General features: G+C 50.7%; 5 protein-coding genes across 5 annotated transcripts; 2 read left to right on the top strand and 3 right to left on the bottom strand.

The window, feature by feature from the left end:
• Positions 1 to 517: 517 nt before the first annotated feature.
• Positions 518 to 8,874, bottom strand: BDZ99DRAFT_433573 (BcPKS16, polyketide synthase; the record flags this gene model as incomplete). Its single annotated transcript, XM_033717404.1, has 9 exons — positions 518 to 1,031; positions 1,089 to 1,174; positions 1,238 to 1,606; positions 1,667 to 2,953; positions 3,071 to 6,510; positions 6,637 to 7,601; positions 7,659 to 8,162; positions 8,216 to 8,525; positions 8,579 to 8,874. The coding sequence occupies 9 exons, from the start codon at positions 8,872 to 8,874 to the stop codon at positions 567 to 569; spliced, it is 7,722 nt and encodes a 2,573-aa protein (XP_033583348.1). The 3' UTR covers positions 518 to 566.
• A 649-nt stretch (positions 8,875 to 9,523) lies between these two features.
• Positions 9,524 to 17,898, top strand: BDZ99DRAFT_542807 (uncharacterized protein; the record flags this gene model as incomplete). The annotated part of the gene is made up of 9 exons (XM_033726768.1): positions 9,524 to 9,859; positions 9,926 to 10,070; positions 10,138 to 10,406; positions 10,480 to 10,805; positions 10,869 to 11,709; positions 11,788 to 12,966; positions 13,055 to 14,716; positions 14,773 to 16,944; positions 16,998 to 17,898. 9 exons carry the CDS (start codon positions 9,524 to 9,526, stop codon positions 17,832 to 17,834), a joined length of 7,767 nt encoding a protein of 2,588 aa, XP_033583347.1. The 3' UTR covers positions 17,835 to 17,898.
• Positions 17,899 to 20,091: 2,193 nt separating this feature from the next.
• BDZ99DRAFT_514974 (uncharacterized protein) lies at positions 20,092 to 21,548 on the bottom strand (the record flags this gene model as incomplete). Its single annotated transcript, XM_033724928.1, has 3 exons — positions 20,092 to 20,494; positions 20,576 to 20,907; positions 20,943 to 21,548. 3 exons carry the CDS (start codon positions 21,546 to 21,548, stop codon positions 20,092 to 20,094), a joined length of 1,341 nt encoding a protein of 446 aa, XP_033583346.1.
• A 1,194-nt stretch (positions 21,549 to 22,742) lies between these two features.
• Positions 22,743 to 23,687, bottom strand: BDZ99DRAFT_566219 (uncharacterized protein). Its single transcript, XM_033727560.1, has one exon. The coding sequence runs from the start codon at positions 23,457 to 23,459 to the stop codon at positions 23,031 to 23,033; it is 429 nt and encodes a 142-aa protein (XP_033583345.1). The 5' UTR covers positions 23,460 to 23,687; the 3' UTR covers positions 22,743 to 23,030.
• A 166-nt stretch (positions 23,688 to 23,853) lies between these two features.
• BDZ99DRAFT_505823 (uncharacterized protein) lies at positions 23,854 to 27,694 on the top strand (the record flags this gene model as incomplete). The annotated part of the gene is made up of 5 exons (XM_033724131.1): positions 23,854 to 24,043; positions 24,097 to 25,887; positions 25,932 to 26,767; positions 26,826 to 27,149; positions 27,204 to 27,694. 5 exons carry the CDS (start codon positions 23,854 to 23,856, stop codon positions 27,537 to 27,539), a joined length of 3,477 nt encoding a protein of 1,158 aa, XP_033583344.1. The 3' UTR covers positions 27,540 to 27,694.
• Between the last annotated feature and the right edge of the window lie 110 nt (positions 27,695 to 27,804).

Genomic DNA, 27,804 nt, shown 5'->3' with positions numbered 1-27,804 from the left:
GGCCTGGCTCCAGTATCATGGTCGATGGCAAGCTTTGTGTGATGCCACAGGCAAGACCTCCGGATATATCGGCACTTACATGTCGATCACTGCGTATCAGGTACAGCGCATCGTCATCAACCTGTGCACACTGTGTTCTACAGCCTGTGTGTGTGGAGAGGGGTGCTCGGTCGGGGAATTTCTAGATGGATTTCCCCCGACTCTGAAGAGGAGGTTGTCTTGATGGAGAAGGTAATTGCGCCCATATGAGAGATTGCCTGTGAGATGCAGGATTGCTGGGTAGGGACAAAGAGAGGTGAGCTATGGCCAGCCGTGGTGGTCAAGTATCACGTGTGATGCGTGTGCGTTGCACGTGACATCGGTCGTCATGCCCTCGTAGCCGTACTCTTACCGTCAGTCGTCCTCCTTATGTTGCATCAGCGGAATGTAGGCTGGTTTTGAAATACGTTTTATCAACTGGTCACCCAATCTGCCGTGTTCGAGAACGGCACGCAGCAGGCATCGTGAATAATATGATGAACGCGCATAAAATCGTTGACGTAGTACTAGTGATGGACCATTCGTGCTCATACCGCAAACTCAAAAGATGACACTGCTTCCTTCAAAAAAGTATAGCCCGGAACAACATGCTCCTCCCATCCCTCCATCCCAGGCCGAAGATGCAAGTCATGCAGGTGGCTGGCACCATCCACTCGCAAGAGACCGCACTCGACCCCCTGCATCTTCAGCTCCTCGATCAAACGCTCCGCACCGGCAAATGGCGCAACCTCATCGCCAGGGCTGTGTATGATATACGTCGGCGTGTTGTAATTGCCCTGGCGGGCTTGCGCCAGCGGACTGATAGCGGCCACGCTAGAAGGCGACGGAGCTGCAAAGCAGTCGCGGCCGTTGCTCGGTGTGCGGCCATTGAGAAGCAACGCGAGGGCGGTACCGTCTTGGGTTGCCGACAAGAGTAAATCAGAGCGAGGGTCACCAGGCTGCAACCCAAAGAACGGGGTATCCTCGCCGTCCTTTGTGTCATAGTTTGTTATCTTTGCACATATTAGTACGAGTGCTTTACTGAGATAGTGAAGAGGAGAATGACTTACCGGAGTTTGGGGGAGCGTATCCAATATGCGCTTTGTATTGTTGAGTCGCGGCTGAGGGGCTTTCGACCTGACGTGTGGATCCAATTCTTTGACTTGTATTAGTATTGCCGCCGACGAGTCCAGTGAGTGGATAGATCTTTCGGACTTACCTCCTGATTCAAAATCTACCGGTGCGTAGAAGCTCAGAATGGCTGTCGGTGGCGGGATACCAGCCTCTCTTGTCGTCCACCCAGTGGACATGGCCAAGTGCCCACCTGTCGACCATCCTACGACCACGATTCGCTCATTGTCCACGGAAATCTTCGTGCGTTCACGAAGATCTGATGCAAGTTTTTCCCGCACCCATCGATATCCATCCCGTACATCGGCCATGGGGCCATCGATCATGTTTACTTCGGGGCAAAGGCGGTAGTCAATGCTCACCGGTAGAAAGCCACGGGAGATAAGATGTTTCGTCTGGGCTGGACGCACTTGTTTCCGAGAGAGCATCATGAAGCCTCCGCCATGTATCATAAGTGCTATATCTGACATCAGCGGCGAGGCAAGGGGATATCAGGGTATTGTTGACGAGAGCGTACCAATTGGGAGAGGCGATGCCCTGACTTGTCTGGGAACGTACACATCCGCATGGATTCGAACACCATTTGCCTCTTTATATACCATAGTTTCAAGCCGATATGAGTCGCTTTGGAGATCGATTGAAGTCGGCACAGGGCTGATAGGGAGTCGAACCGGCCACTTCGCCTTGGATGCAACCAGCAGCTGTTGCGTAAAGGCCTCCTGCGTGAGCCCACCCGAGAAGCTACTGGACAGGAATCCAGCTGCTTGGAAAGTCTCCATCCACTTGGACGCAGGCTGAAGAGGATATTCTGTCCCATTCTCGGCAAGCCACCACCCGTCGAGGAGTCCGAAACATATGTCGAACCAGTCTAGCGGCTGGGTTCCCTCTGAAAGTACAACGACCCCATTCTCATTCAGAGTCTCCCAGAGTCTACGACAGGACGCAAGCCGGCTTGTCGTAGCATGAACGCAATTGGTGCCAATGACGATATCGAACCGATTACGGAACGTGCTCTTCACCTCTTTCTCCAAATCGAAGATTTCGAAGCTCATCCCAGGGAATTTGCCCAGCTTAGCTTTCGCTTTGGAAACCATGCGGCCTGCAATGTCCGTGAAGGTGTATTCGAGGCGTGTGATGCCAGCCGCTTGTAGGCTCTCTATTAGTCTGACAGTAGTTCCTCCGGTCCCAGCTCCAACTTCCAAGATACGTAGAGGCCCATCCCCTTTGCCCTTCCACTTGCGACATAATGTGGTGATGAAGGTCACTAACTGGTCTGTCAGGGTAGATACCATTGGCGATATGCTATAATAGTCTTCCATGATCTTGTTCGAAGTTGGAGTCCCAAACATGAGCGAAAGTGGGTCCTGGTCGCCCTTGAGGCATGGTGCCAGCTTTTCCCCCATTAGTTTCATTGCCTTGGCTTCCGGTATGTAGAGCGGGAACTGTGCGGTCATGGCCTCGTATATTTCCGTGGATGTCCCAATTTTAGGCGTTGCTCGACCTCGGATTATTATGCTAGCATGCTTTGCAGCTATACCATGGCTTTGAAGAATTTCCCAGAGCCTGGACATCAGCGTGTTGTGCTTTGGTATGTGAGGTACTGGAGGAATGACGCTTCCAGGAGAAACGGTCAAAACGTCAACGCCAAGCGTCTGGAAGGCCTCCAAAATATACGCCAAAGTCAAATCGCGTTCCACTTGGAAGACCTTGGAATGGTAGTTGGCATAGCCACGTCGATTGGCCGCTTCTTCAAAATGGAAATCAGTATCCAGCAGCGCATCAAATGGGTTGTGTGACGTCGTATCTCCATGCAATGATCCTTTCGTAATACTTTTCACGGGGCCATTCACAGTAGGCCGTGGAATTGCGGTGGATGGAGCCTCCGTAAGGGCGATAGTATTACCATTTTCATGTCCCTGACGTGGCGACGACAACCTATCGCTGGTAGCTGCAGGATTGGCGGTATTTTGAGCAGGGGCTACATTGGACGAGTCCTTCCCTAGCCGTCGGATGAGATCGTCTAAGCTCAGGTCACCAAGGTCCTCTGGACGAAGTTCGAGTCCAAAGGTTTGATGGAACTCGGTCGCAAACTCTATCGTCGATAACGAATCAATCCCTAGATCAACAAGCACAGTATCCAGAGGAATATCAGCTGGGTGGAGGCCCGTGAAATTCGAAATGATCTCGCGTATCATGCTTCCGGTATCGACTTCAGCCCCATTTGCGTTACCTGTGTCAACTTGAGTATTTGAATCACCGCGTGGCTGGTTCTCCCTCCGAGCGCTGTTTCCCAATCGTTGGTTAAGGTCATTAAGAGTCATAGAGCCAAGTTCCTCCGGAAGCAATTCGATCCCGAAGGTTTGATGAATCTCTGCGGCAAATTCGATTGTTGATAGTGAATCAATGCCTAGATCGACAAGCACGGAATCCGGAGGTATGTCCGCTCGGTGTAAGCCAGTGAAATTCGAAATGATTTCCTTTATTCCGGTATCAACATCCCCTTCGGAAGGGGTGGGGCCTCCAAGCGTGGAAGTTGTTCCGGAGCTGGAAACATCTACAGTAGTTAACTGTCGCTGGTCCGAGTGCGGCACCTGAGGCGCAGAATGTTGCACTTGGCGTGGGGAAATACTCGAATTCGCAGACATGAGGGACTTTCTGAATTTCGACATGTCCAACTTCGCAAATTGGACGCCAGCCATCATTGCCACCACTTCGCGCTTGGCAGAGCAGACAAAGACATCGCCAATAGGCTGGGTGCCTTCGGTAAACATGAACTTTGAGTACACGAGCCAATCGTGTGGGGTACCCATCTGACAGTCTGGAGTAAGTACTACGCGCTCAATGCCCACGGCTATCAGAACTTCGTCTTCTGATGCAGATTCACTGGTATTCAGGAGTAGCCCAATACCAGAGATGAAGGCATCGATGAGTACGGCATCACAACGTTGCCAAGAAGTGCTCTCATCACGGCCTGGCTGTCCTTCAGGAAGCTTGACAGCCGCAAGAGCTTCGTTTCTGTCGACCGCAATTGAGGTGATACCCTTGAAGTATGGTGCGTACTCCATGACCTTCCTGAACAGCCCGTATGCACGGTTAGACATGAGCCGCTCGACAGTCTCGCAATTCTCCAATCGGTTGATAGTGCTTTCCACGAGCCGTCCGTATGTGGCGAGAGCCATGTTTTGCGATAGAGAGGCTGTCCCAATACAATGCACCGTTTTAGACCCTCGAAGTGTCGAGCGGACCGTAAACTTCCAGGATCGTTTGGAAACCAACTCCTCTAAACGAAGCTCGACTTCACGTGCAGGATCTAATCCGAGTGCGGCCTGGAATTGCAGATCTTCAAAGGTGAGGTTCTGTGCTTCAACATCACCGATCAGGATTTGAATTGCCATAGTGCAGCATTCCAGATGCATTGGTGCCGGGCACAGAGGTTGCTGAAGCACAGCGTGGCCAGTGACGACTTTCCGAAATCTTTCGGAGTTGGTGTTGATGGAGAAGTCTACGATGCGGGGATCTGAACCAGGGGATTCTTTCTTGAGGACAAGTCGAGGCACGGGAGGCGAAGTTACGTTGTCTTTCGTTTCGATGCTCGGAGGATTGGCTAGCAACCTCTGCTGTGCCTCCATGGCTCTATCTATGTTTTCGATCCAGTGCTGATGCTTCTCAAATTGATATGGTGGAAGCCATAATTGCCTAACGTCAGGCGAGGATGCACCCAGGAAAGCCCAGTGCGATACAGAGATACCGCATCGCCATAGATCGGAAACTACGGCACCAACGCAATCCCATGGATTCTCTCTACTTTTGGTGCTCACCGCTTGGAAGGTATGAGCAATCGAACTCGTACAGGCTCTTCTGGTCATAGGTATAGCAGGAGTAGACAGGCCAGCTTCAATGAAGACACACGAACCCAAGCGCTGCTCGACTCGTTCGATTGCCTTGACAAAGTATACCGGCTCTCGGGCATGTCTGGAAAGTGACCAGTCTCGCATGGATGACAGGCCTTCGATAGTACAAGTTTCTAGCGGTATGGTCGGCTGGTTCCACTTCAGGCTAGTGGATAGTTCCTCCAACTCGGGCAAAATGGGCTCCGTGAGAAATGAATGGAAGGCGTGAGTAGTCGAGAGTCGCTGAAACTTAAGTCCGACAAAATCTGCCTCAGTTGAAAGAACACGTTCTGCCATATCGATCGTGGATGACACTCCAGCGACCACGGTAGAAGCAGACGCGTTATAACAAGCGACTTCTAGTTTGGCGCCCGGGGAGTTCGAATCTAACCAGGAGGCCAATTTTTGGACTTCGTTCAGGCCACTGTGAATAGCGAGCATTGCTCCCTTTTCGGCTCCCCATCGAGAGTCAACGAGATGAGATCGAAAGGCGACCAAATTGAGACACTCGGGCAGTGATAGCGCCCCAGATACAGCTAAGGCTACGAGCTCACCGAAACTGTGGCCAATAATGGCATCGGGTTTCAGTCCAGAATCGATCCAGCAACGGGCACAGGCATATTGCACTGCAAATATGCTACATTGCAGAGAAAGAGCGCTGGCGATGGGCGTCGTCTGGAATATTGGACCAAGAATAGATGGATATCCAAGTTGAACGATTTCGGAGTCGCACGCGTCAATATAAGACCGGAAAATAGGATAAAGTTCGTACATGCCGCGATCCAGAGCTACTTTCGAATCGTATTGACCGCTCAAAACAAGTACTACGGGCTTAGACTTGTTTGGATACTCAAAAGTGGGAGATTCGATAGAGTCGAGAACGCGGATTAGACTTGGTACATCTGCCGGGAATGTATCAAAACAAAATCGATGTCGTTTCCTTCGCTGTAGCGAGAAAGAAATGTTTGCCAATTCGACCTGCGACACATTCTTTGACAGATAGGCAGCAACAGCTCGAGCATTAGAGATGAGAGAAGCCCTAGAAGCTGCGCTTATGATCACGGGATAGGATACTCCTGGGTGCTGTGGTCTTGTAGCTACTGTTCGGCCTGGCGGCAGCTCACAGCACAGTAGCGCGCAATTCGATCCTCCGGCTCCATAGCTATTGACCATAGCAGTGCGCAGTGGCACATCCCAGCTTCTCAGGCTCCGATTGATCTCCATACCGTCGGGTCCGATCGGTGGAATTTTAGGATTCAACCGATTGTGATTTGCTTGTGGTGGGATGCCTCCGTACTTTATCATGGCCAGTACCTTGAGAAGGCCTGCAACGCCGGCGGCGGCCTCGCAGTGGCCAATGTTGCCCTTGATAGATCCAATGGAAAGAGGGACTGAGCGAGATGCGCTCCCGAAAACCGACCGAATACTGTCCATTTCGATAGGGTCACCTGCCTGGGTACCCGTTCCGTGGCTAGATGTGTTCAATTAGTAACGGCACAAGCAATCTATAATGCTGATTTATAGAGAGTGAGAAATTAAAGAGGCAGGGATATGATAAGAAATATATTTTGGTGGTGAAAAGAAAAGAGTGACATACGTTTCTATATAGGACACTTGAGAAGGCTCCAAGCCGGCTTTTCGAAGAATATTTTGATATAGAGTCTTCAAGGCAGGAGCAGAAGGAACCGTGAGAGAGGTAGATGTGCCGCCTTGATTTGTCGCAATGCTTGGAATGACGCCAAATATTTCATCGCCAGCGTCGATAGCCTGACTCAACTTTTTCAAGACCACCAATCCTGCGCCCTCAGCACGACAATACCCATCTGCTGAGGCATCAAAAGGTTTGCATTGTCCGGTTGTGCTTAGGAACCCAGCTTTGCCCAAGTCGAGAAAGTTTGTCATGGTAGTGAGAGCATTTGCTCCACCTGCTATGGCCATATCGCATTCTCCATTCTTGATCGCATGACACGCTCGATTGACAGCGACCAAGGATGATGAACATGCAGTGTCAATGACTTCCGAAGGAGCTTGCCAGCCGTATTGATAGCTAAGCCTACCGCAAAGGAAAGCGCGTATTGTGCCGGTTGCAGTGTACGCTGAAGGGGCATGAGAGGATGTATTCTCGTGGTATTCGTTCAAGCTACTTCCGATGAAGCACCCGACAGCATCCTCTGCGTTGCGAACGTGTGATGAAAGGTAGCCACTCGATTCCAGTGCTTCGTAGGACAGCTCCAAAAGCATCCGCATCTGAGGGTCCAGGCTAGCAGCTTCCTTGGGATTGATACCAAAGACCGAATTATCGAATCTTTTTATATCGGAGAGAAAGTTTCCAAAAAACCTATTCTTCCCCATAGAGCTATCTTGCGATAGTCGGAAGTTTCGACCAGGGTCTATTCTGTCCTTTGGGAGTTCCTGATGAGCATCGCCACCTTTGGAAATGAATTCCCAAAGCTCTTCGAGGTTATTTGCACCAGGTAAACGGCACGCCACTCCTACAATTGCAATGGCAGTATTCGGGAAAGTAGAAGGATTGATAGACGCACGGTGGGTTCTTGCGGATGGCTGAGTAGCGGTATTCGAAACCATCGGAGGATCGACAGGAACATGCTGGGGTTCTACAAATGGTTGGCTGCCTGAGATCTCCGTAATGAGTTCATGGGCTTTGAATTTGGAGATCTTCAAGCGTTGCTTATTGAATGGGGAAAGCGGGACACTATCGTTGAGTCCGAAGATTACCATGTGATGAGATGGTCGTCCTGAAGCCTTCATGTCCTCCGCTACCCGTGATAGCAGAGCATACCAATCGCAGCACGCCGCAAGCATCATGATAATCAAATCTTCTATGATGGAATCATCCGAAAGCTTCTCTCCGGTTCGATTCGATCGTACTGTCACCTGAAGTTTACTCATATCCGGTATCTTGAAAAGGGACGGATTCTGCGTGAGCACATCGAGAAACTCTGGAACGAGGTAGGAGTTTTCCGGGTTGTGTGCCTTTCCGGTAACATCCATTTTGTCGGCTGGTAGACCTTGCTCACAGCAGTAATCGTAGAGCCGGGCAATAGCGTCCGCAGAGCCCACGAAACTAAGCGACTTGGGTTCTGTGATGGCTGAGACATACGTCTGCAAGTAAAAATATGAGCTCGCTTTCTTCTCGTCAAGGGATGGCTACCTACTCCAGGGAACTTCCGCATAAGTTCATCACCCATTCCTTCATGCTTGAGTCGAATTGCGATAATGGTAGGCTCCGATGAAGTCCAATCATCCATTGCCTCAATGTAAGCCCCGACTCCCACCAGCAGGCGAAGAAAGACGGCGGCGTTTTCAACGACCTGAGCTTCGTCTTTGGCGAGGGCGATAGACAGAGCTGGAGGCTCGCCCCCACAGCAGCCTTGGATACCTCCTGCATCGCGGGTTTGGCTGATGAATTGGGCATGCGAGAGGCCGTTGAACTCAAGATAGCGAAAGTATTGGCCCAACTGCAGGCTGGTGCCCGACTATCAGCCTTGAAATGTCTATGGAGATAGAGTTGGGATTACATAGTAAGTAAAGGGAGTGCGACCACGCCGCTTCTCGCTTCAGAAACAGGCGCGGAGGGCCCACCCTTGGCCCAGTCCACAAGCACGTTCAGGTACGGCAGGCCATTAGGAAGAGTGCGCACTTCCTCTCTCGCGGCAGCCCATATAGGCCATATGGTTCCCAGGGTGGCCACGTGCGAAAGGAGGGTCTTGCCGTGAGGGTGATGGCTGAGGAAAGAGTACAGTCCGCTGAGGTATTCAGGGGTCGGTGCACGTGACTGAGGGTTGAAAAATGCTGCAGAGATTTGCTTTGACATGTTCGTTGTTTCGCATTGAACGCGTCCAGACTGCAGCCAGTGCAATCAAAGGCGAATGGAGGAAATAGTATAATGTGAAACGCCATGATGTCTGTGACACGAGCAGACGACTCGCCCGGAGGGTTTGCCCGGTGGATTCCAATATTCCTTGGCGGTAGTAAGAGCCCGCGCGCCCGAGTTACACGAGGGGCGGAAAAGCAGAGAGCGTAAGATGAGTAAACGCATAATTGCGCCGGGAGATGTCACGGCACGGAGCGTTCCAAGCATGGCCACGGAGGCTGTAAACCAGGTCTCAAGGTTGGAAGACGTTCTGAAGTGGAGACAAGCCTTGCCAAGGAGCTAGATACAATGGTCCTCGATTGGACCTCTGCGCCGCCCTCTCTGCTCACCTTGCACCCTTCACCCATCCACCGGGCATCCGGCAAGTATGTCAGTTTTTCTCTGCGAACTCTCCGCGCCGCAGCTATTACTCTACCAGCCGGAAATGTCACCGGAGCCAGGGCAAAGGCGGCAAGAATATGCCCGGGAATTCGGCCCCTTTCTGCACTTAGCATCTTTGACGTACATACTAGCCTGTGCATCACCACGTTGAAGTTCGATATTGCTCGACGCTGTTGGTTTTGCAGTTTTATGAGCCCTCTCCGATGTCATGGCCCTATCCAATAGGAACGGACCTGTCAATAAGAATTTACCCTACCTTACCCACCAGACGCCTCAGGTCAATGGTGAACAAAGGTCCAATGGTTATCCTTCTGGCCTCAAGGAGATCAAGCCAGAAGTGCGCAACACCACGGATGTCGCCACAAATGCGGAACCAATCGCCGTAGTTGGCTTTGCCTTGAAATTTCCTCAGCAAGCATCTACCCCTTCTGCCTTTTGGGACCTCCTCACTCGTGGTGCTTCGGCTCGCACCGAGGTACCCGTGGACCGGTATAACGCGGAAGCATTCTATAGATCAAAGACCAATGGCCCCAAGGCCGGAACTGTTAGTCGGCTCTAGCTCCATACTTCAAAATGCTAAGTGGACGATATGTGCTAAACGTGCTATCAGATTAGGACAAAGTACGGACACTTTATTGACGAGCCTCTGGATCGCTTTGATGCGCCCTTCTTCTCTATTACACCCCACGAGGCAGAATGCATGGATCCACAGCAGCGTTGGCTCTTGGAAACAACATACCATGCTTTAGAGAACGGTGCGCTGCTTCCACTTCATCACATCCACTAGTCTCTAAACGCACTGACACTAACGATTGCCCCAAGCCGGCCTGTCCCTCGATCACGTGAATGGCTCCAACACCTCTGTCTATGTGGGCAGCTTTTATAATGACCACGAGACTATGGTTCACAAGGACATAGAAATTCCGAACACTTACCATGCCACCGGAAGCGCAAGTTCAATACTAGCTAATCGTGTCAGTTGGTTCTACAATCTCAATGGCCCCAGTGTAGCAGTCAACACAGCCTGTAGCGGCAGCTTGGTTGCTCTTCATCTGGCATGCCAAAGCCTCCGTACAGGAGAAACAACCATGGTAAGCGTTTCTTCGTTTAAAATGACCAGATTGTACCCAGACACACCATACAGCCGCTTACGGTACACCAAAGGGTCTCGTCTGTGGCAGCAACCTCATATTTGCCCCTGAGAATACGGCTGGCCTATCCAATCTGAATTTCCTGTCGCCAGACGGAAAGTGCTTCGCCTTTGATGAACGTGCAAACGGCTATGCCCGCGGTGAGGGTATCGCTAGCTTGGTCATCAAGCCGCTCTCATCCGCTATTCGGGATGGAGATACCATCCGGGCTGTTATTCGGGGGACCGGGGTAAACTCAGACGGCCGAACGCCAGGAATCTCTCAACCAAGTAGCGAGGCTCAAATATCCTTGATGCGTGGCGTATACAGCCGCTTTGGCTTAGACATGTCCCGCACGCGGTAAGCTTTCCGGAATCGTTCAATGTCTTTAGCGTGGACCACCGCAGCTAACTAATACTGCAGATACTTCGAGGCACACGGAACCGGAACGGCGGTGGGGGACCCGCTGGAGGCCGAGGCCATTTCAACCGTGTTCAATCAATCTCAACAACGTGATAGCCCCTTGTATGTTGGTGCATTGAAATCGAATATTGGGCACCTCGAGGGCGCGAGCGGTCTCGCAGGCGTAATCAAAACAATTCTCGTCCTCGAGAATGCATCGATCCCACCGAACATCTGGTTTGATCGAGTGAATCCGGCTATACAGGAAGAATGGGGCCTTTACTTCCCCACTCGACAGGTTCCATGGCCGGGCGAGGGCTTGCGTCGCGCTTCCGTGAACTCCTTCGGCTTTGGTGGGACAAACGCTCACGCAGTTATTGATGATGCAGAATCTTTCCTCGAGGAACACAACCTTCAGGGGAATGTGCATTTGCGGACCCGAAAATCACCGATCAGAGCTGTAATAGGTACCCAAACATCGAAATTGCTCATATGGTCTGGTTATGACGAAGGCGGCATAAAGCGTCTTCGTGAAGCTTACAACTCATACTTTCAAAGAAGAACACCCAATGAAGCAAAGGAAGACGTCGAGTATCTCGAAAATCTCGCCGGTACGCTGTCTCAGCGCCGCTCTCATCTCCCGTGGCGGACTTTCTCCGTCTGCAATGGACCTAAGAATCTTCGCAACCTAGACTTCGCCACCGCCATCAGAGTGAACCCAAAACTGCGAGTCTGTTTCGTGTTTACTGGACAGGGTGCGCAGTGGCCAAACATGGGAAAAGAACTCATGTCTCACGTCGTTTTCCGACAAAGTCTTGAAGTTTCCGATGCCGTACTTCACGAGATTGGTTGCCAATTTTCTGTCATAGGTATGTAATTTAATGTTTTCTTGCCTTCATGTATTTTCGTTTGTTGATCTGACGTGCTCTATCCAGACAAGCTATACGACGAGTCTCATACTAGCAAGTCCTCTGAAATAGATCGCCCGGAATTCTGTCAGCCGCTCTGCACAGCTATCCAGATTGCTTTGATTGAGTTGCTTGCCCATTGGGGCATCGAACCCTTCGCTGTGGTCGGCCATTCTTCTGGCGAAGTCGCTGCTGCATTCTGTGCGGGTATCATATCTAAAACCCATGCCCTCGAACTGGCTTTCTTCCGCGGCGTCGCTGTGGCGGCGACAATACAAACTGATCTCCATCGTGGAGGGATGATCGCGGTTCGCATGTCGCCTGATAAATGCGAAGCAACACTTTCCAATGCCGCCAGCTCCAGGAAATCCAAGCATGGCGCGCTCCGAGTTGCGTGCTACAATAGCCCGCAAAATCTGACTCTATCCGGCGATGATAGCGAGATCGATAGGCTAGAGCAGTTGCTGCAGGCGGAAAATATCATGGCGAAGAAGTTGAATGTCGGTATCGCCTATCATAACGCGGAACACATGCAGACAGCGGCGAACCTCTATCGGGCACTCATTCAAGACTCACATTATAACAAAAACAACGCTGATAAATCACGAAAGCCACGATGTTTCTTCATGTCTAGTGTCCGCGGAACCCAGTTCGGACCTGAATCTGATGCTGCGGAGATTGCCGCGCCGGACTACTGGGTCGACAACCTTATCTGCCCGGTTCGGTTTACAGATGGAATGCGCGGCCTCTCTTCTCTGTTGAATATAGAGGAGGCCAAAAACGATACCCATTTCGTTGAAATTGGGCCACATTCGACATTGAAGTCCGCGATTAAGGAAAACCTCCCTATGGGTTGGAACGTAGAGAAATGTTACTCTTCAGTGCTTTCCAGGGAGCAACCCGCAATCGGCACAGCATTGACTATGGCGGGTAGGCTTTACTGCCTAGGCTACCCTGTCGACGTTGCAGCAGTCAATAGTAATTCTCCAAAATCGAAGCCGGAGCGCAAGGTCCTGGCAGATCTCCCTCAATATCCGTTTGACCATTCAAGACAGTACTGGCTGGAGAGCCGCGCTAGTACAGGGTACAGAAATCGCAGGTTTCCCCATAACGATCTTCTCGGCACTCCCGTTTCTGATTGGAATCCCCTCGAGGCCCAATGGAATAATAGGATTGTCCTGGAAGAAAAGGCTTTTGTCAAAGACCACAAGGTGAGTAATATCCCGATCATCACCGTCTCTAGATTGTCTACGTTTATTTGCTAGGCGCTTCGTTCCCCTCATTAACTTACGGTAAAAGGTCTCTGGAGCCTGTGTCTATCCGGCAGCCGGCATGCTAGTGATGGCCATTGAAGCTGCGCGGCAGCTTGAAAACCCCAAACTTCACCCGAAAGGATACCGTTTCGAGAACACTGTGTTCAGTAAAAGTATTATGGTGCCTGAGACTAACCGTGGAGTGGAAACACAATTTTTCCTACGTAAGGATGAAGAACGCAGCCACCAGATTGCCACTTGGTACGACTTCCGCCTATGCTTGTACGAATTTGGAGAATGGGCCCAATGCTGCCGCGGCTCTATTGCTGTAGAGTACCGATTGACTGATCCGGACTCTCACCGACGTGTCGCTGAACAGCACACACAAATATCACAGTCCTGCCGTTCCTCAGTGGTGCGCGGCGATTTCTATACCCATTTGCGGAACTCAGGTCTCGACTATGGCCCATTTTTCCAGGCGGCCGACCAGATCCGTTGGGGAGATGGGAGTCAAGGCATTGGAGACGTCGATATCCAGCAATGGGTTGCCCTAAGCAAAACTGGATCCCAGTCTCCGTGCCTTATTCATCCTGCTGCGTTGGATTGCATCATCCAAATTGCCTTTCTGGGCATAGCTCAAGGTGGCCAGAAACATATCCCTACACTCGTGCCCACGGGAGTGAAGGAACTCTGGATTTCAGCCGACGTCTCGCGACACAACTATCGTGACTCTGTCGTCCAAGTCTCTGCGCAATCCTATCCGAATGGATCACGAAACCATACGGTAAACTACACATCTCTCTGGAAGGACAGCGAGCGACCCTTCTTAGTCGGTGACCTCACTCTCACATCTATCGGAAGCGAGAGTCCTGTCACCAAGAAGAATGAATATCCTGTCTCACTTTACCACGTGGATTGGAAACCTGACGTCAACCTTCTCTCGTCTAATTCGAAGTCCTCAGCCGTCCTCTCATGTCAGGCGCAGCCTCAACCCCAGGAGTCCGAAAGGGTTTCCCTCACCGAAGACACATGCTTTCTCGCTATCTTAGAAGTCCTGGAGGCGATGGGCGATGCGAGATTGACGTCTCCGGCACAACCCGCACATTATCAGAAGCATCTAGAGTGGATGCGACATCAGGTTAACTTGAGGCAAGGATCCGATTCCTGGAAGTCGTTGCTCGCTACAAAGAAGAATGGTCCTGAAGCCCGAGAGCAACTGTGGAAAAAGGTAGAATCCTTCGGACCAGAGGGAAAGTTGATTGTCAGGCTCTCCAGAGTGCTGCTACCAATCATGCGAGGCGAGGTAGATCCTTTGCAAGTTCTCTTCTCCGACGAAACACTGCCGGATTATTATCGCTGCGAAAATCCTCCTCCCGAAGTACAGAATGGTATTCAAAAATATGTCGATTGGATGGCCCACATGAATCCTCACATGAAGGTGCTAGAAATCGGTGCCGGGACGGGAGGCATGACCAAGGTGGTTCTAGACGCACTTGGAGGCAAAATCGCCGAGCTTGGTGACGAGGAATATGGCGAAGAAGCGCGATTCTCAGAGTATATGTTTACGGATATATCTCCCGCATTCTTTGGTGCGGCTAAGAAGAACTTTGGCAGGGACGGATTTTTGTGTAAAACCTTGGATATAGACAGGGAGCCCAGAGACCAAGGTTTCGAAGTGGGCTCGTATGATCTAGTCGTCGCCAGTAACGTAAGTACTGCCCCGAGGGAGACTCAAATTTCAGGAATGATACTCAATGGCTCTAGGTTCTCCACGCTACGCGATGCTTGTCCACGACGCTCAACAACACAAGAAAGCTTCTGAAACCTGGCGGCAAACTGATTCTCGTCGAGGGCATTAGCCCGAATTTGATGAGGACGTCTTTCATTTTCGGGCTCCTACACGGATGGTGGCTCTCAACCGAATCGTTCCGGGAATGGGGTCCACTAGTCCCAGCCAACAAGTGGGACGAACTGCTCCGGAAGAACCGCTTCACAGGAACCGATCTCGTTATTGACGGTGCAGACCCGGCGTCCTGTTTGAGTAGTGCGATTATCTCGGATGCTTGTCCGGACCAACTAGTCAACGGAGAGAAGGCTTCCAAACCCAGTTTGGTAATTTTGAGGACAGAAGCATCAACTCTGCAAGACTCGATAGCCTCGTCAATTCAGGACCTGGCAGAAAAAGCGGGGCTGCAAGTCACCATAACAAGCGCAGACTCTCCTCATGGGATTTCTGGATCTACTTGCCTCTTTCTTCAGACGATGGATCGATTTTCCTTCCAAAATCCGGTAGAGAAGGAGTTCGATAACCTGAAAAAGGTCTTTCGAGACGTGGAAGAGCTACTCTGGGTGACGCAACGAAGTAGCTCAAATACTGATACGCTCGAACAAGACGCTATCATTGGGCTTTCTCGTTCTATACTCTCAGAAAGCGAAGGCCTTCGAACTGTCACCCTCGCACTGGAAGATGTGAAGAACGTGCAACGGGTTTCGCAGCATGCTTGGACAGTACTACACAACTACTTCAGGACTACTCCGGCTGTCCTGACGAGGGGCTACAGCGAAGAGATCGCGGAGATAAACGGGTCACTCTGCGTGAGTCGACTGCTACCAGCGAAAAATCTCCAGCTTCACATCGAATCCAAGGAGACGCCATTAGGATTTGACCTAGATACCTCTTACAATCCTATTGTTGGCGATGACGACGTCGAGATCGAGACAAAAGCTATTGGTATCCAATCTGGAGGTTCTTCAATAAACTGGGCCCAGATATCTCGCTCACCCATCGGACGTGAATACGCCGGAGTTGTCACTCAAGTGGGCAGAAATGCAAAACAACTCTTCCAAATTGGTGCTAAAGTCCTTGCCCTTTCGAACACTGGCAAGGTAAGATCTCGGAATCGATTTCCCGCGTATTTAACGCACAAGATCCTCGACGGCATTGATTTCGAAGAAGCTGTTGCCATGCCTTTCAGTTTGATTGCGGCATACGATACGCTTACGAACTGTGCACGGCTTCGGAAAGGGGAATCAGTTCTTGTCCACGACGGATCCAGCGCACTGGGCCAAGCTGCCATTCAGCTCGCCGTTCTCGCAGGCGCAGACGTCTTCGTCACAGTTGCAACAGAGCAAGAGGTCAATCTGGTCTACGATCTATGCCGGATTCCCGTGTCACACATTTTCTGCCGTAAGGCTAGTACCTATTCCAAGGATATCAGACGACTCACTGGTGGTTGCGGCGTTGATCTAGTGTTCAGCTCCCTGGACAGCGAAGGACTTCGGACATCGTGGGAGTGCGTGGCGTCTTATGGCCGCGTCGTTGAGGTAGGGAGTCCAAATGAGGATGCCTCAAGCGTGGGTTCGTTACCTGTTCCAAAAGATCTGAAGAAGAACGTCTTCTTTGCACGCGTAGACCTCATTGATCTCTTCCAGGATCGAGAGAGGATTACTAGGGTGTTCTCTACCGTGATGGACATGATTGAGAAGAAGAAGATTGTGTCACTAGGACACCCCAACGTCTATTCTGCGTCTCAGTTCATTGACGGCTTCCAGGACGTAGACAGCCGGATGTCCTCGTGCAAGGTCGTAGTGTCTTTTAACTCGGAGAACGATGCGTCAACTCTCATAGCATCGAAAAATCTTCCTTTCGATGCACAGGCGACATACCTCATTACAGGTGGTCTCGGCGGTCTAGGAAGAAGTATTGTAAAATGGATGGTATCTGAAGGCGCTCGAAACCTCATCCTACTCTCTCGGCAAGGGGGAGAAAGCGAGAACTCAAAGTCGTTCGTGGACAGTCTCAAAGCTTCCGGTATTTCCGTTTTCGCGCCCAAGTGCGACATTAGCGATGAGGAGGTGGTACGTGAAGTCCTGCAGCAAGCTCAAGAACGCATGGCCCCTATCAAAGGCTGCATCCAAGCATCCATGGTTCTGAAGGTAAGTCACTCTGTCACATCTCGTAGGCAGATATGCGAACTAACCTTGGAAAGTCCGCAATGTTCCAAAACCTATCTCTAGACCAGTGGAACGATACGCTTAAGTCCAAAGTCCAAGGCTCCATCAATCTCGAAAAGCACCTTCCAACGGACCTCGACTTCTTCATCTTCCTCTCCTCCGTATGCGGCATCATCGGAGCCAGCGGCCAATCCAACTACGCCTTCGGGTGCGCCTATCAAGACGCGCTAGCACGATACAAAGTCGCCATGGGAAAAAAAGCCGTCTCCATTGACCTGGGCATCGTTGAAGGAGTAGGCTACACGGCCGAACACCAAGGCGCTGACAAATTCATGCGGTCGCTCGGCATGCAGCCTATCCCCGAAGACTACATTCATGCGTTGCTAGCCTACTACTGCGATCCAAGCCGTGAGATCAAAGAGTCCAGGGAAGCTCAGCTTGTTGCTGGTATCATGACCGAAGAAGAGATGCACCGCAAAGGTGTTGTCCGGCCGAAATTCTTTTCTCGGCCTTTGCTTAGGCATCTAAAGCGCCCGAACCACGCGGTTGAGAAAGGCCCAGTTCTTCAAGCTGCGACTACTGATGCGACCCCGAGTCCCGCTACGGCGAAGCCTGAATCTGCTAACACTCCGACGCACACTCAGTCTGCTGCGAGCAAGGCAATCTGCGGAAGACTGTCTGATATGATTGCCCTCAGCATCGAGGACATCGATCCGGATAAGCCGTTGCATGCGTTTGGAGTGGATTCTTTGGTGGCGATTGAAATGCGGAGTTGGTTTAAGGAGACGCTGCAGGCTGATGTTCCTGTCTTCGATATTTTGAGCAATCTCTCTATTGATGCGTTGGCGGCGAAGGCTGTGGGCGGCAAGTAGGTTCAGGAAACCAAGGAGGTGGGTCCCGCTGGACTAACAGTCGAAACGTCACGTGATCTGGAAGAATTTCTAAGAAGTATCACTGAAAAAATGGCCTAGGTTTGAGCTGAGCTCGTTCTTAGCAGCATTTATAGCTCAACGCATGTCCTAGCCTGCTTAAAATCCGGTGAAAGAACCAAGTTGGAACGTTTTTTGCTTTGGTATCGAGTGCAAGCTGAACTACGATGCTCCTGCACCAATAGCGTATTAGCGATAAAATGCCTCTTACAAAACATACCGAGTCTGAAACATTGTGCTTCAAAGACCATATGCTCCGGAGCGGCAATGGGCTACCCGAGGACTAATAGTTTGGATCGTGCTAAACGGCACTTCCGATGTAGTAGATTCACATTGCTTCCTTGCTTGAAATAAACAAGCTATGTGGCTATCTGTCAGGGTTCGTTGAAGAAAAAGCGGCGGTCCACGAATCTGTTTCTCTTGCTAAAACCTCGTATGGTTTAGATAAACTCCCTTTCTAGGCTTGTGTAAACTTACCTAGCACCACTTGAGCTGTTCTGGTGCGTTGACAAAAACTGTAAAACGACACTTTTGACGAGGCTGAGAGCTCTTCGGGCCTCCTCAGATATGATTCTTACGAAGCTGAGCGCCGCCCCGTCGGGTGTCGTAACTGTGACTGGGCGCTATTCAAGTTCCGGCACATGAACGTGTTCAATGCAGCCATCGGATTTTTGCCGGGGAACAAGGAAGCGAATGTGGCGAGCTTCAAGAGTCTGTTTGAGGATACGCCGTGGGCTAGAACTGAGCTGACACAGATTCAACGCGCCATCGAGTTGTACGATATTGAATTATCGGTGCGTGACATAGAGCTCGAGTATATTTATGAAAGTAGAGCGGTGGTATAGGATGGGTCATGGAGGCTGGAGAGTGATCCAACTGGTAGGACATACGTGCCGACAACGAGGCCGGGTCATAGACTGCCACACGTGTGGCTGGAAAACGGTAGAGAATTACTTTCCACACACGACCTGGTGGGGGCAGGCAAGGCGGATTTTCAGCATAAGGGCATTTGGGTGAAGGCTGCAGAGATCGTGAGCCATATGTCAAAGACAAGTATTTCTATCGCGCAGGTTGCATCTCTCTTCTGCTACGACCCTACTCTTTTAGGGCTTTCGTAGCATCATCATATCCGCAATTCGTCACAATTCTACGGCTATCCCTCTCTACCATGATTCGAATATTCTAGACTCAACATAGCCTCGTCATCACGAGCCCAGGAGCTCCATACTACCACGGAACCACACTCCACCCGCTGACTCATCCCCCTCTGCGAAAATCTACTTAAACTCGCCCTCCTCCCGTCCTCTCTTCTCTTTTTCGCCTTCGGGCATTCCCTCCTTCCACTTCCAAAAATCAAGGTCTCATTCCATGTATCACTATATACTTTGTATATGTAAGGCACAAACCCGGCTCTTGTAGACTATGCTATCTCGACCCTTCCACGGCGGGGCAGCGTGTTCACAGATACTTAGATGGAACTGAGATCGTCAGGCGGATGAGATTCTTGTGGATTTGGCTGGATATTTAGAGGTTTTTGACCCGAGGAGGGTTTTCCTCGCCATTATAACTATTATCGATCTACATATGATTGTTTTTGCTGTTATGTTTGCGTGTGAAATGCTTTTTGACGTTGCGTAGTGAGGACAGATTGTCTGAGTGGTGTTTGTGGTGTGTGGTCAGCGCTGGGCCTTTGGCCTACTGAGACATTACAGCAGCTCGTGGTGACTTGAATAATGATGTGAAGTCTCGAACTCAAGTGAGAGATTCGAAACTTTTTGGGGATTATGACGGTCAGTGGGTATTGCGGAGGGAGATCGATAACGGTGGAGCCATACTGGTAAGGCCGGACAACATGGTAGCTTGGTACAGTATTCAGCCTAGCAAAGCCGGCGGAAAAGAGCTGTTGAATGCTATTGATATGGTCCTAGGGAAAAGGATTGCAGCTCCAAATAGTGCGGACGAAACGTGAAAGAGACAATGTGGTACTCTGTATTCCGTACATGCAAAACTGCTCCACCATGCCGAAACACGGCGCTTCTTGTAAAGAGCCGAGCCCAGCGTGCTTGGGAAAATGTTTCATTGCCTTCTAGATTCGGTCAGGCTGGCCTGAGCTATCGTGATCCGGGGGCGCCGTGTAGCGTATTGATCGAGATGCTATAGCAGCGGACACTCCCTTTCCACTTTGTTGACGGCGATGGTCTCAAAAGGCTGGTAGAGTCGATGGCCCATATACGCTCCTCTGTTGCATGGCACGATCTTCCATTGTCTTATCTCGCTCCAGCCCATCGCTATCTTCGCCCTTCGATGTAAACGGCCGCTGAGAGCTTGTCTCGGATTCGTCCTCCGAAGGCACGGATGGAGCTTCCGGATCCTGCGGCCTCTTCTCCTCACTTTCCTCAAGCTTAAAGGCCATATGACAAGCCCGGGTATGTGCAAGAGTGGCGACCACGTTTATCACTATCCACCACGAGAACAGAATAGGCAACGCAAGATATAGCCGATTATCAGCTCCGCCGGTCCAGACAGTAACCAAAACCAGATAACTATTCTGGCTTGACAAACAGATACCCCAGTGGTAGAACCCCGGCTGGAGCTCAAGCGGACTGACTGTAGTGGCAATATTCACGAATATCTAAATCAGTATAATGAACGGCATGACCGGTAGGGGAAGAACAGCTGCAAACGCGTCTAGGATGTTGAGGTGGACATGCATTAACAGCCAAAGAGTCATCCATGTAAGGACTAATTGGACGCCGTTGACTTCCCAGGTTTCTCGGGAGGCCCAATAGTAACCGGATTGACATAGAGAGGCGCCTAAGGTGTATATGATGCCAGCGAGTCGGCGGATTATGGTGCTGGACCGGATGGTCATTTTGCTGTAGATTTGATGTTGACGACAGACCCCGTTCAAGACCAGCAGGAAGAAGGATTGTTGGAGGGGAGGCATGGCCATCGAGACGGTGGTGAAAAGAACACTGGCGCTTTTCGAGTCTGGGTTGATGTCCTCTGTCGTTGCCTGAATCGCGTTCAAAAAAGCCTGGATTGCGCTACGAATGGGAAAGCCTTGGTTCCGTTGATCTTCATGTATGCGGTCCCGACAGCTACCACAAGCTTCTGGAGACTTGTTTGAATCGCAGATTGTGCGAAAGTCGTGTAGTACTCTTGATTCCATATATAAGATAACGCTTTGCTGGGATCGTAAGAGCTGGCGACTGGGCCCCCTTGGAAGGCTACCTCTAGCCGATAAGAGGCATTTTCTGTGGTATATACGGCACCCCAGTACTTCCCTCGTCGAACGCTAGCGTATATACCCTCTGGAGTTGGATAGTCGTCTGGCGAATGAAGTAGATCGTGGGAAAGGTTGGTCCCTGCAGCCCTGCGTAAGCGGCGGAGGGCCCGGGAGATAAGGTCTTCGTCGTATTCTACAGCAAGTACATGCATGTTTTTATGTCTGAAGCTTGATCTGTACAATGTGCCGTAGAGGTAGGAGCAGCAGACCAAGAACAGTACTATCATAGCAACTCCTCCTACAGCTGTTTGTACGAAGAACTTCACTCGAATACCCTTCCAGTAGTCGTCTCTGTAGGGAGTACGGTTGCGTCTGATGATAGTCGACTTTTCCCGGATATGCCTGAGCTTAGGAATGGTGATGTTCATCATGGCTAGGGGTTTGGGTTTAGGTCCTGAAGAGAGAGACATATCCCGAATGACCATATAAACCGTGATGAATAAGCAGGATCGCGATGGAGATTGTGGAACCAAGATAGAACCAGAAAACGCTTTAAATAAAATTTATTAACTTACTTAAAGGGGACTACTAATCGTACACCCCCTTTTCACTACACGTACACCCCCTCCCCCCCTATCGCTTCACCACCTTCTGATTGGCTCGGAGGGCTGCTCCGTAGCCTCCGATTCGCTCGCTTAACTTGCTCATTAATTCCGAATGCTCTCTCCAAATGCGGCCATGTACAACACAAGCAATTACATTATGCCGATTTGTATAGCCTTATATATAGCCTTATATACAAGCTTATGTACAAGCTCACGTACAGCTGTATATACGGCTGCATGAATTGGAAAGAATGCGCTGTAGAACAGAGAGGCTGTATAGCCATGCTGATTTATATAGTCTTATGTACGAGCTCACATACAAGCTCACGTATAAGTTCACGTACAAACTCACGTACAAGCTCACGTACGAGCTTACGTATAGCCTCACGTACGAGCTCACATACGGCCTCGCGTATAGCATCACGTACGGCCTCGTGTATAGCATCACGTACAGCCTCGCGTATAGCATCACGTGTAGAGAGACGTAAGGGTGAATGCCCGGAGGAAGCTCCGGGCTCTCCGAGCCAATCAGAAGGTGGTGAAGCGCCAAGAGGGGGGGGGTGTACATGGAGTGAAAAGGGGGTGTACGTCTAGGAATTAGGGGGTGTACGATTAGTAGTCCCCTACTTAAAGTGCTCATCCACGATGCTTGCCGGCTTGCGAGCGGCATGTCGGAGATACTAAGGACGCGAGGACTGCGATCCACTATCGGAGGAAGAACAGACAGACCCGCAGGTCGGCCGGTGAACCGAAATCAAAACTTCTTGAGTAGTGATATGTGGGCCTAGAGAGTTCGGATTGGAAACGTCGGGCCTGGAGTGGCATGTCAAGTGGCATTCCGATATCTATGACATTTTGAAGGATTCATAGTCTGGCGGTCGGAAGGTCGAAAGCGAGAGTCTGCATGCCTAGAATTCGCCATCTTGAATTCACCTACTCCGTACCTTTGGTAGGGGGGAGGGATTCATTTGGCTAAGTATGGGCGATACCATCATGTTCGCCTTATAAATTTTCGACGCCTGAATGCACAGCAGTCCACCAAGCACTATCGAACTCGAGTTGCGGTTTATCCAATAGAACAGTAATTGAGTAAATGTTGCAAGACAAGCCCAGGCTCATTAGAGCGTTTCCAATCTCAATGAGGCAGTCTCTGCCTGCTGAACGCTGTATACATGGTACGGAAGTATGGGGTATACTGTCGTGGAGAAGAGAATACGAGATGACATGAGGGACACGGCGCTACCACCGGTGCTGCAAAGGAACTCTACACTTCTGACTCGATCAACACAGTCTATGCCATACCACTCATTCAACTTCCATGGTGCCAGAGTCGCGCCGGTTGTATCGCCGTGTGTCCTTCCGTCGGATCCTCACTCTCTCCGCTTCGCAGGGCTCGCAGCTGACGCGCATCCAACCGCCTCTTGCGATCTGCACCCCAGGCCCACCACACATCTCGCACGTGCGAGAGCTTTCTTGTACTGCATGGTAGATAGCGTCTTGGATGGCGTTGTTCGTGGTGGATATGTAGACTCGTAGCAATCCAAACTTTTCCTTCACTTGAACCGCGGTGAATTGGCTAGGATCTAGGGACGCGGAGGCGATGATGTTGTTGATGCTGATTGAAAGACAACGGATGATTTGGTACCAGCCATTTCCGGTTTCAAATCCCCAGCACATGCCTGTATATAGAGCGGGGAAGTCATTATAAAGAGTTTGAGTCAAGTCGTCGCGCATTTGGAGCGATGTTTGTAAGAAGAAGTATTCAGGAGATGAATGTGGTATGTCTTAGAATCGACTCCGGGCGCAAAGCTCCCACTATATGGCATCTTAGGATGACATCTTACAATGGAATCTTACGATGGCACAGTGCAACCTGCTGAAGGCTGCCTTACCATTTTGCATTTGGCGGTGAATCCGTTTTGCATGTGGACCTCCAGCTGGTGGCTGTGGTCCATGTACGCCTGCAGGTGGGTGAGACAGCCCTGGAGAGCTTTTCCACCTAGCCCCGTGAGGCAGAGAAAGGGCTTGGCAGCAGGGATGACTCCGGGCGGAAACTTTTCGCGATGAAATTTTGAGCTTCAACATCAACACCAACAACGCGCGCATTGCTGCGGGCCATGTCCTAACTATGAGCAAGCGAAATGCGGCTGATGCCAAAGTACGAGCGGGCTCCGACGAGCGCCACCTGAAGCGCCAAAGAGTCGAGGATCCCGCCGCCAAACACAATGCCAAACCCCAACCTGTCGATGTCGCATCGGGACGAGAGCTTCAGAAGCTGCTAGTATTCTCGCAAGAAACCGCTGCCGAGCTTAGAAATGGTCAGCACCTCTTAGATGTGATCGAAGTTATCCTCTGTACTAAATCCGAGTAGGCGTATACACTCTCAAAACCCTTCTCGATGCGATTCTATACCCCACCGATGATTCTGATCTGCCCCGCAAACGAGCCATTCTCCGCGAATACTTAGACTTGAACAAGCCGAAGGAAGTTACGGGCCATGATTCCACCTTTCTGCCCGCGCTCATGCAAGGATGGTCCTACGCCTCAGAAACCAATTTCGATCAATTGCTCTCAGGCATCACAGCCGTGCTCGCCCTTCTTTTGAGAGTTCTAAACAAGGACTTGGACCTGAAAAAATATGGATTGAGCCTGTGCAAGACTGTGCTACACCCATCTCAGGCAAGACTATTCAATCGAAGTCTTAGCGCCATCTCCACTAAGGAGCATATCATCGCACCTAGCCTACGTCTACTGACGGAAGTTATATCATTCGATGGCGGTGTACTAGCTAGACAGGTGTTTCTCAAAAGGGACTTTGTTCTTGATGCAAAAGTTTTAGCAAGGAATCTCAGTCTTGCGAAAGACGACCCGCATAGCAGCCCAGATGCTCGGCGGCCTGCTATCCGAACAAATGCCGCGCGGTATTTGTTGCAAAACTTCAAGCACCAAGATGAAGCTGCTAAAACCGACCTCTTGAAGCAAGGGAATGTCGTGAGGGCGTTGTTCCAATACCTGTGGACTGATCCCCCAGCATTAGCCGTGGAGATTTTAGATGTCATCAAGAGTCATATTTTGCTGGACAAGTCAATATCACGGAAAAGTAAGGCGCACGTATTAACTGAACGAAACCTCGCGAGCATTGCGAGTCTCTACAAGTCGCAACCACCTGTGGAATCTCTGCAAGAGGGGCAAAAGCTTCCGGACGTCGCAGCTCACGAATTCTTACTGCTTGCCTGTACTACTCCTGAGATGGGCATTATGCTTCCTTCATTTGGTTGGTACCCTCCTGGCAGCGAGAAGGATGACTACGAAGAGTTTATCAGTGAGAAGGCTGGAGCGGTAATTGACGTAGGACTAGAATCGACAGAACGATTTAGCAAGAAGGTGCCAATACGGAATACTATACTTGCAGATTTCGCTCAAGGACTTCGACCCTACGCAAACGTTCTAGAGCAAGAGCTTGTCACTGCAATCTTCAAGTCATCTCCAGAACTAGTAGCAGATTATTTTGTCAAGAAAGCGTCCTTTGCTTTTGACCCGAAGCTCACTTCGACCTGGATTGGATATTCGGCTTTTATGTACTCCACCATCCAACTCCCTGTTCCGAGGTATTTAGGTCGCAAGTCTGAATACGGAAACTCGCCACCGCCGGTTTCAATCGCAATTGAAAGTCTATTGCCTCGGCCACTCTCGCAAGCGGTGCTTTCGCGGTGCTTGAATCAAAGCTCCTCTCTCGTCTCATTCTTTGCCTTACGGATTCTGATTGTTGCATTCCAAAAGCTTGGGAACACCCTAGGAGAGTTCAAACGTGCTTCAGTGGTAGCAGGCGTATCATGGGATCAAGCGTCTCAGCAACTTCTTACCGTCTTCTGCCAACGATGTCCCCAGATGAGCGTCGTCATATCCCTATTTCGGAAGACGTCATCTAGCGACGTCTTGCAACGAGAAGCTGTCACGCGACTACTAAAATTGTACTACGAGGTCCTACCTCAGGTCGCTTTAAGCGAAAAGTTCGATGTTTCGGTGCCTCTATGCAAGGCACTAGCTGGTGCAGACAGCGGAGAAGAGTCAGCAGATGAACAGCACTTGCGCGTTTTGGAATTAGAGCATCTCGTTCAAATTTCACGGCATTCGCCGAGCATGCGGTGGTGGCAGAAACCTGGTACGTGTATCCTTTTCGTCTGAGGGCTTGGCTAATTGCGTTAGAATCTCTCGATTACTCGCCTTTCATGTCTCTGCTCAAGCTTACCGCAGACCCTGCCAATCAGGGCTCGTATGAAGGGATCAAGAGCTTGCTTACAGCAATTATTCGAGATCATGGATTTCTTCAGCTGGAGACACAGCCGTCTTCTCTTGATGCACTCATCGCGAGTCTCCAGGCCTCCCCAGATTTTACTTCGGGCGCACAGCTAGAGTTCCTCGATGACTGCTGCAACCGCTTCGTCAAAAAGCCGATCAAGTATCAAGACGATTTCGACACCCTAGCAGCTCTGGAGGCATCTCCCACTTCACATGGCCCCTTTAGTATCATTCTGTTGACAATGATAGAGCAATGGGCATACAAGTCTAAAGCTCAATCCGCTGAAGACAATGTGGCAGTCATTGGGCATTGGCTATCCAAATTTGTCTATCTTCTGAAGAAGATTGGCGAGGACGACACCTTAATTCGTCTTGCTGTAGACGCTTTGGGCAAAGCTTCGGATAAGGCCAGCCGGATAGCCTTCAACAATTCTCTCCATGTTGAGCATGACGATTGGGCAGATGAGTTTCTCTCAGTAGGGCCAATGAAGAGCACCGACGAGGCCGGGGTGACGTCGCTGGATACTGTCACAACCTCGGACCAATCAGCACCGGTAGACCTAGAGCTACCCCCAGAAGAAGACCAAAATCACCCTGGCCTCGACCGGTGGCGGCGCAAGGATCTGGAGGAGAGCTTGGAAGACGGAAACGTTGGAGAATTACTACTTTGCCTATGCTCGCAGCACGTAGGGATCCGGCTTCAGGCAGTCATCAACATAAAGCAGCTGATTGCTAGAATAGAGGTATGGCAGCATATTATTAATATTGCTGGGACTCGATTGTTTGACTAATGCTGTCCAGGCCGCCAAGAACCCGGATCTCGACCAGCTGAATTTACTCCTCCACGAGGTTGTTGAAACAAGTAGAGGAGCGGCACACGCGCCTCTCTCTTATGTGGCCGGGGTCTTTGCCTTTCGCGTTCTCACCATTTTGGCTGACCCGACGCACTACATGTTCCCGAAAGTCAACAAGTTCCTCAACAAGGGGCCATCCTGGGTCGTTGGGAAGATTCCGTCTTACTTTGCGGAGAACACTCTTCGAAGTGAGCCAGAAGAAGACGATGGCTACTACAGAGAAGTCAATTGGCTCTTAGACTTCTTTATAGACGCACTGCGCACAGCCGAAGTAGGCTATCTCCACTCAATGTCCTCTCAAAAAACGGGTGCTAACGTGAAGAAGGACATGGAAATCTTCCGGGCGAAGAACATCTTTGAACGTGTTCTAGGCTTCTATTCGACCCCTGGTTGCGGGTTCAGGACGAAGGAGAAGATGCTAAGGCTTTTGTTCCGCGCGGCAGCTGTTGGAGGCAGCACGACATTGATCACACGTTCAGGCGTGCTGAGCTGGATACAGGGACAACTGGCGCTCAAAGACGGCCACCAATCGATGCTGCGACAGCTTGCATTGCGCGTATGGGAGACTTCGGACCAACAAAAGGTGAACGAATGGAGCAGTGGGAGCGCTCAGGGCACGGTGGAGCAGCTCGCTCGTGGGCAGGAAGAGAAGAGCTCCTGAGGACTCGCGAGAGCTCAAACTCTTGGAGTCTCATGTACAAACATAGCAAGCGGCTTTTGCGACTGGAGCTGGACCTCCGGATGAACAGCACAGGGACAGTTACAACAGTGTTTAGTATTCCGAGCAATGTGATCGGTTTAGATTCAAGAAAGCGCCTTGCAGGCTTCAGTGATACAAAGGTGCTTGCCCACCCTTCTGGGGGAAGCGAAGGGCGCGGAAGTGATGCCTCGAGCAAGAGGTCGACGCAGCATGCTCAGCCCATGCG

The sequence above is a fragment of the Mytilinidion resinicola genome (assembly GCF_010093595.1).
Source record: "Mytilinidion resinicola strain CBS 304.34 unplaced genomic scaffold BDZ99scaffold_2, whole genome shotgun sequence".
NCBI lineage: Eukaryota > Fungi > Ascomycota > Dothideomycetes > Mytilinidiales > Mytilinidiaceae > Mytilinidion > Mytilinidion resinicola.
The sequence above is the reverse complement of the archived record's forward strand: the minus strand, read 5'-3'. Positions and strand labels throughout refer to the sequence as shown.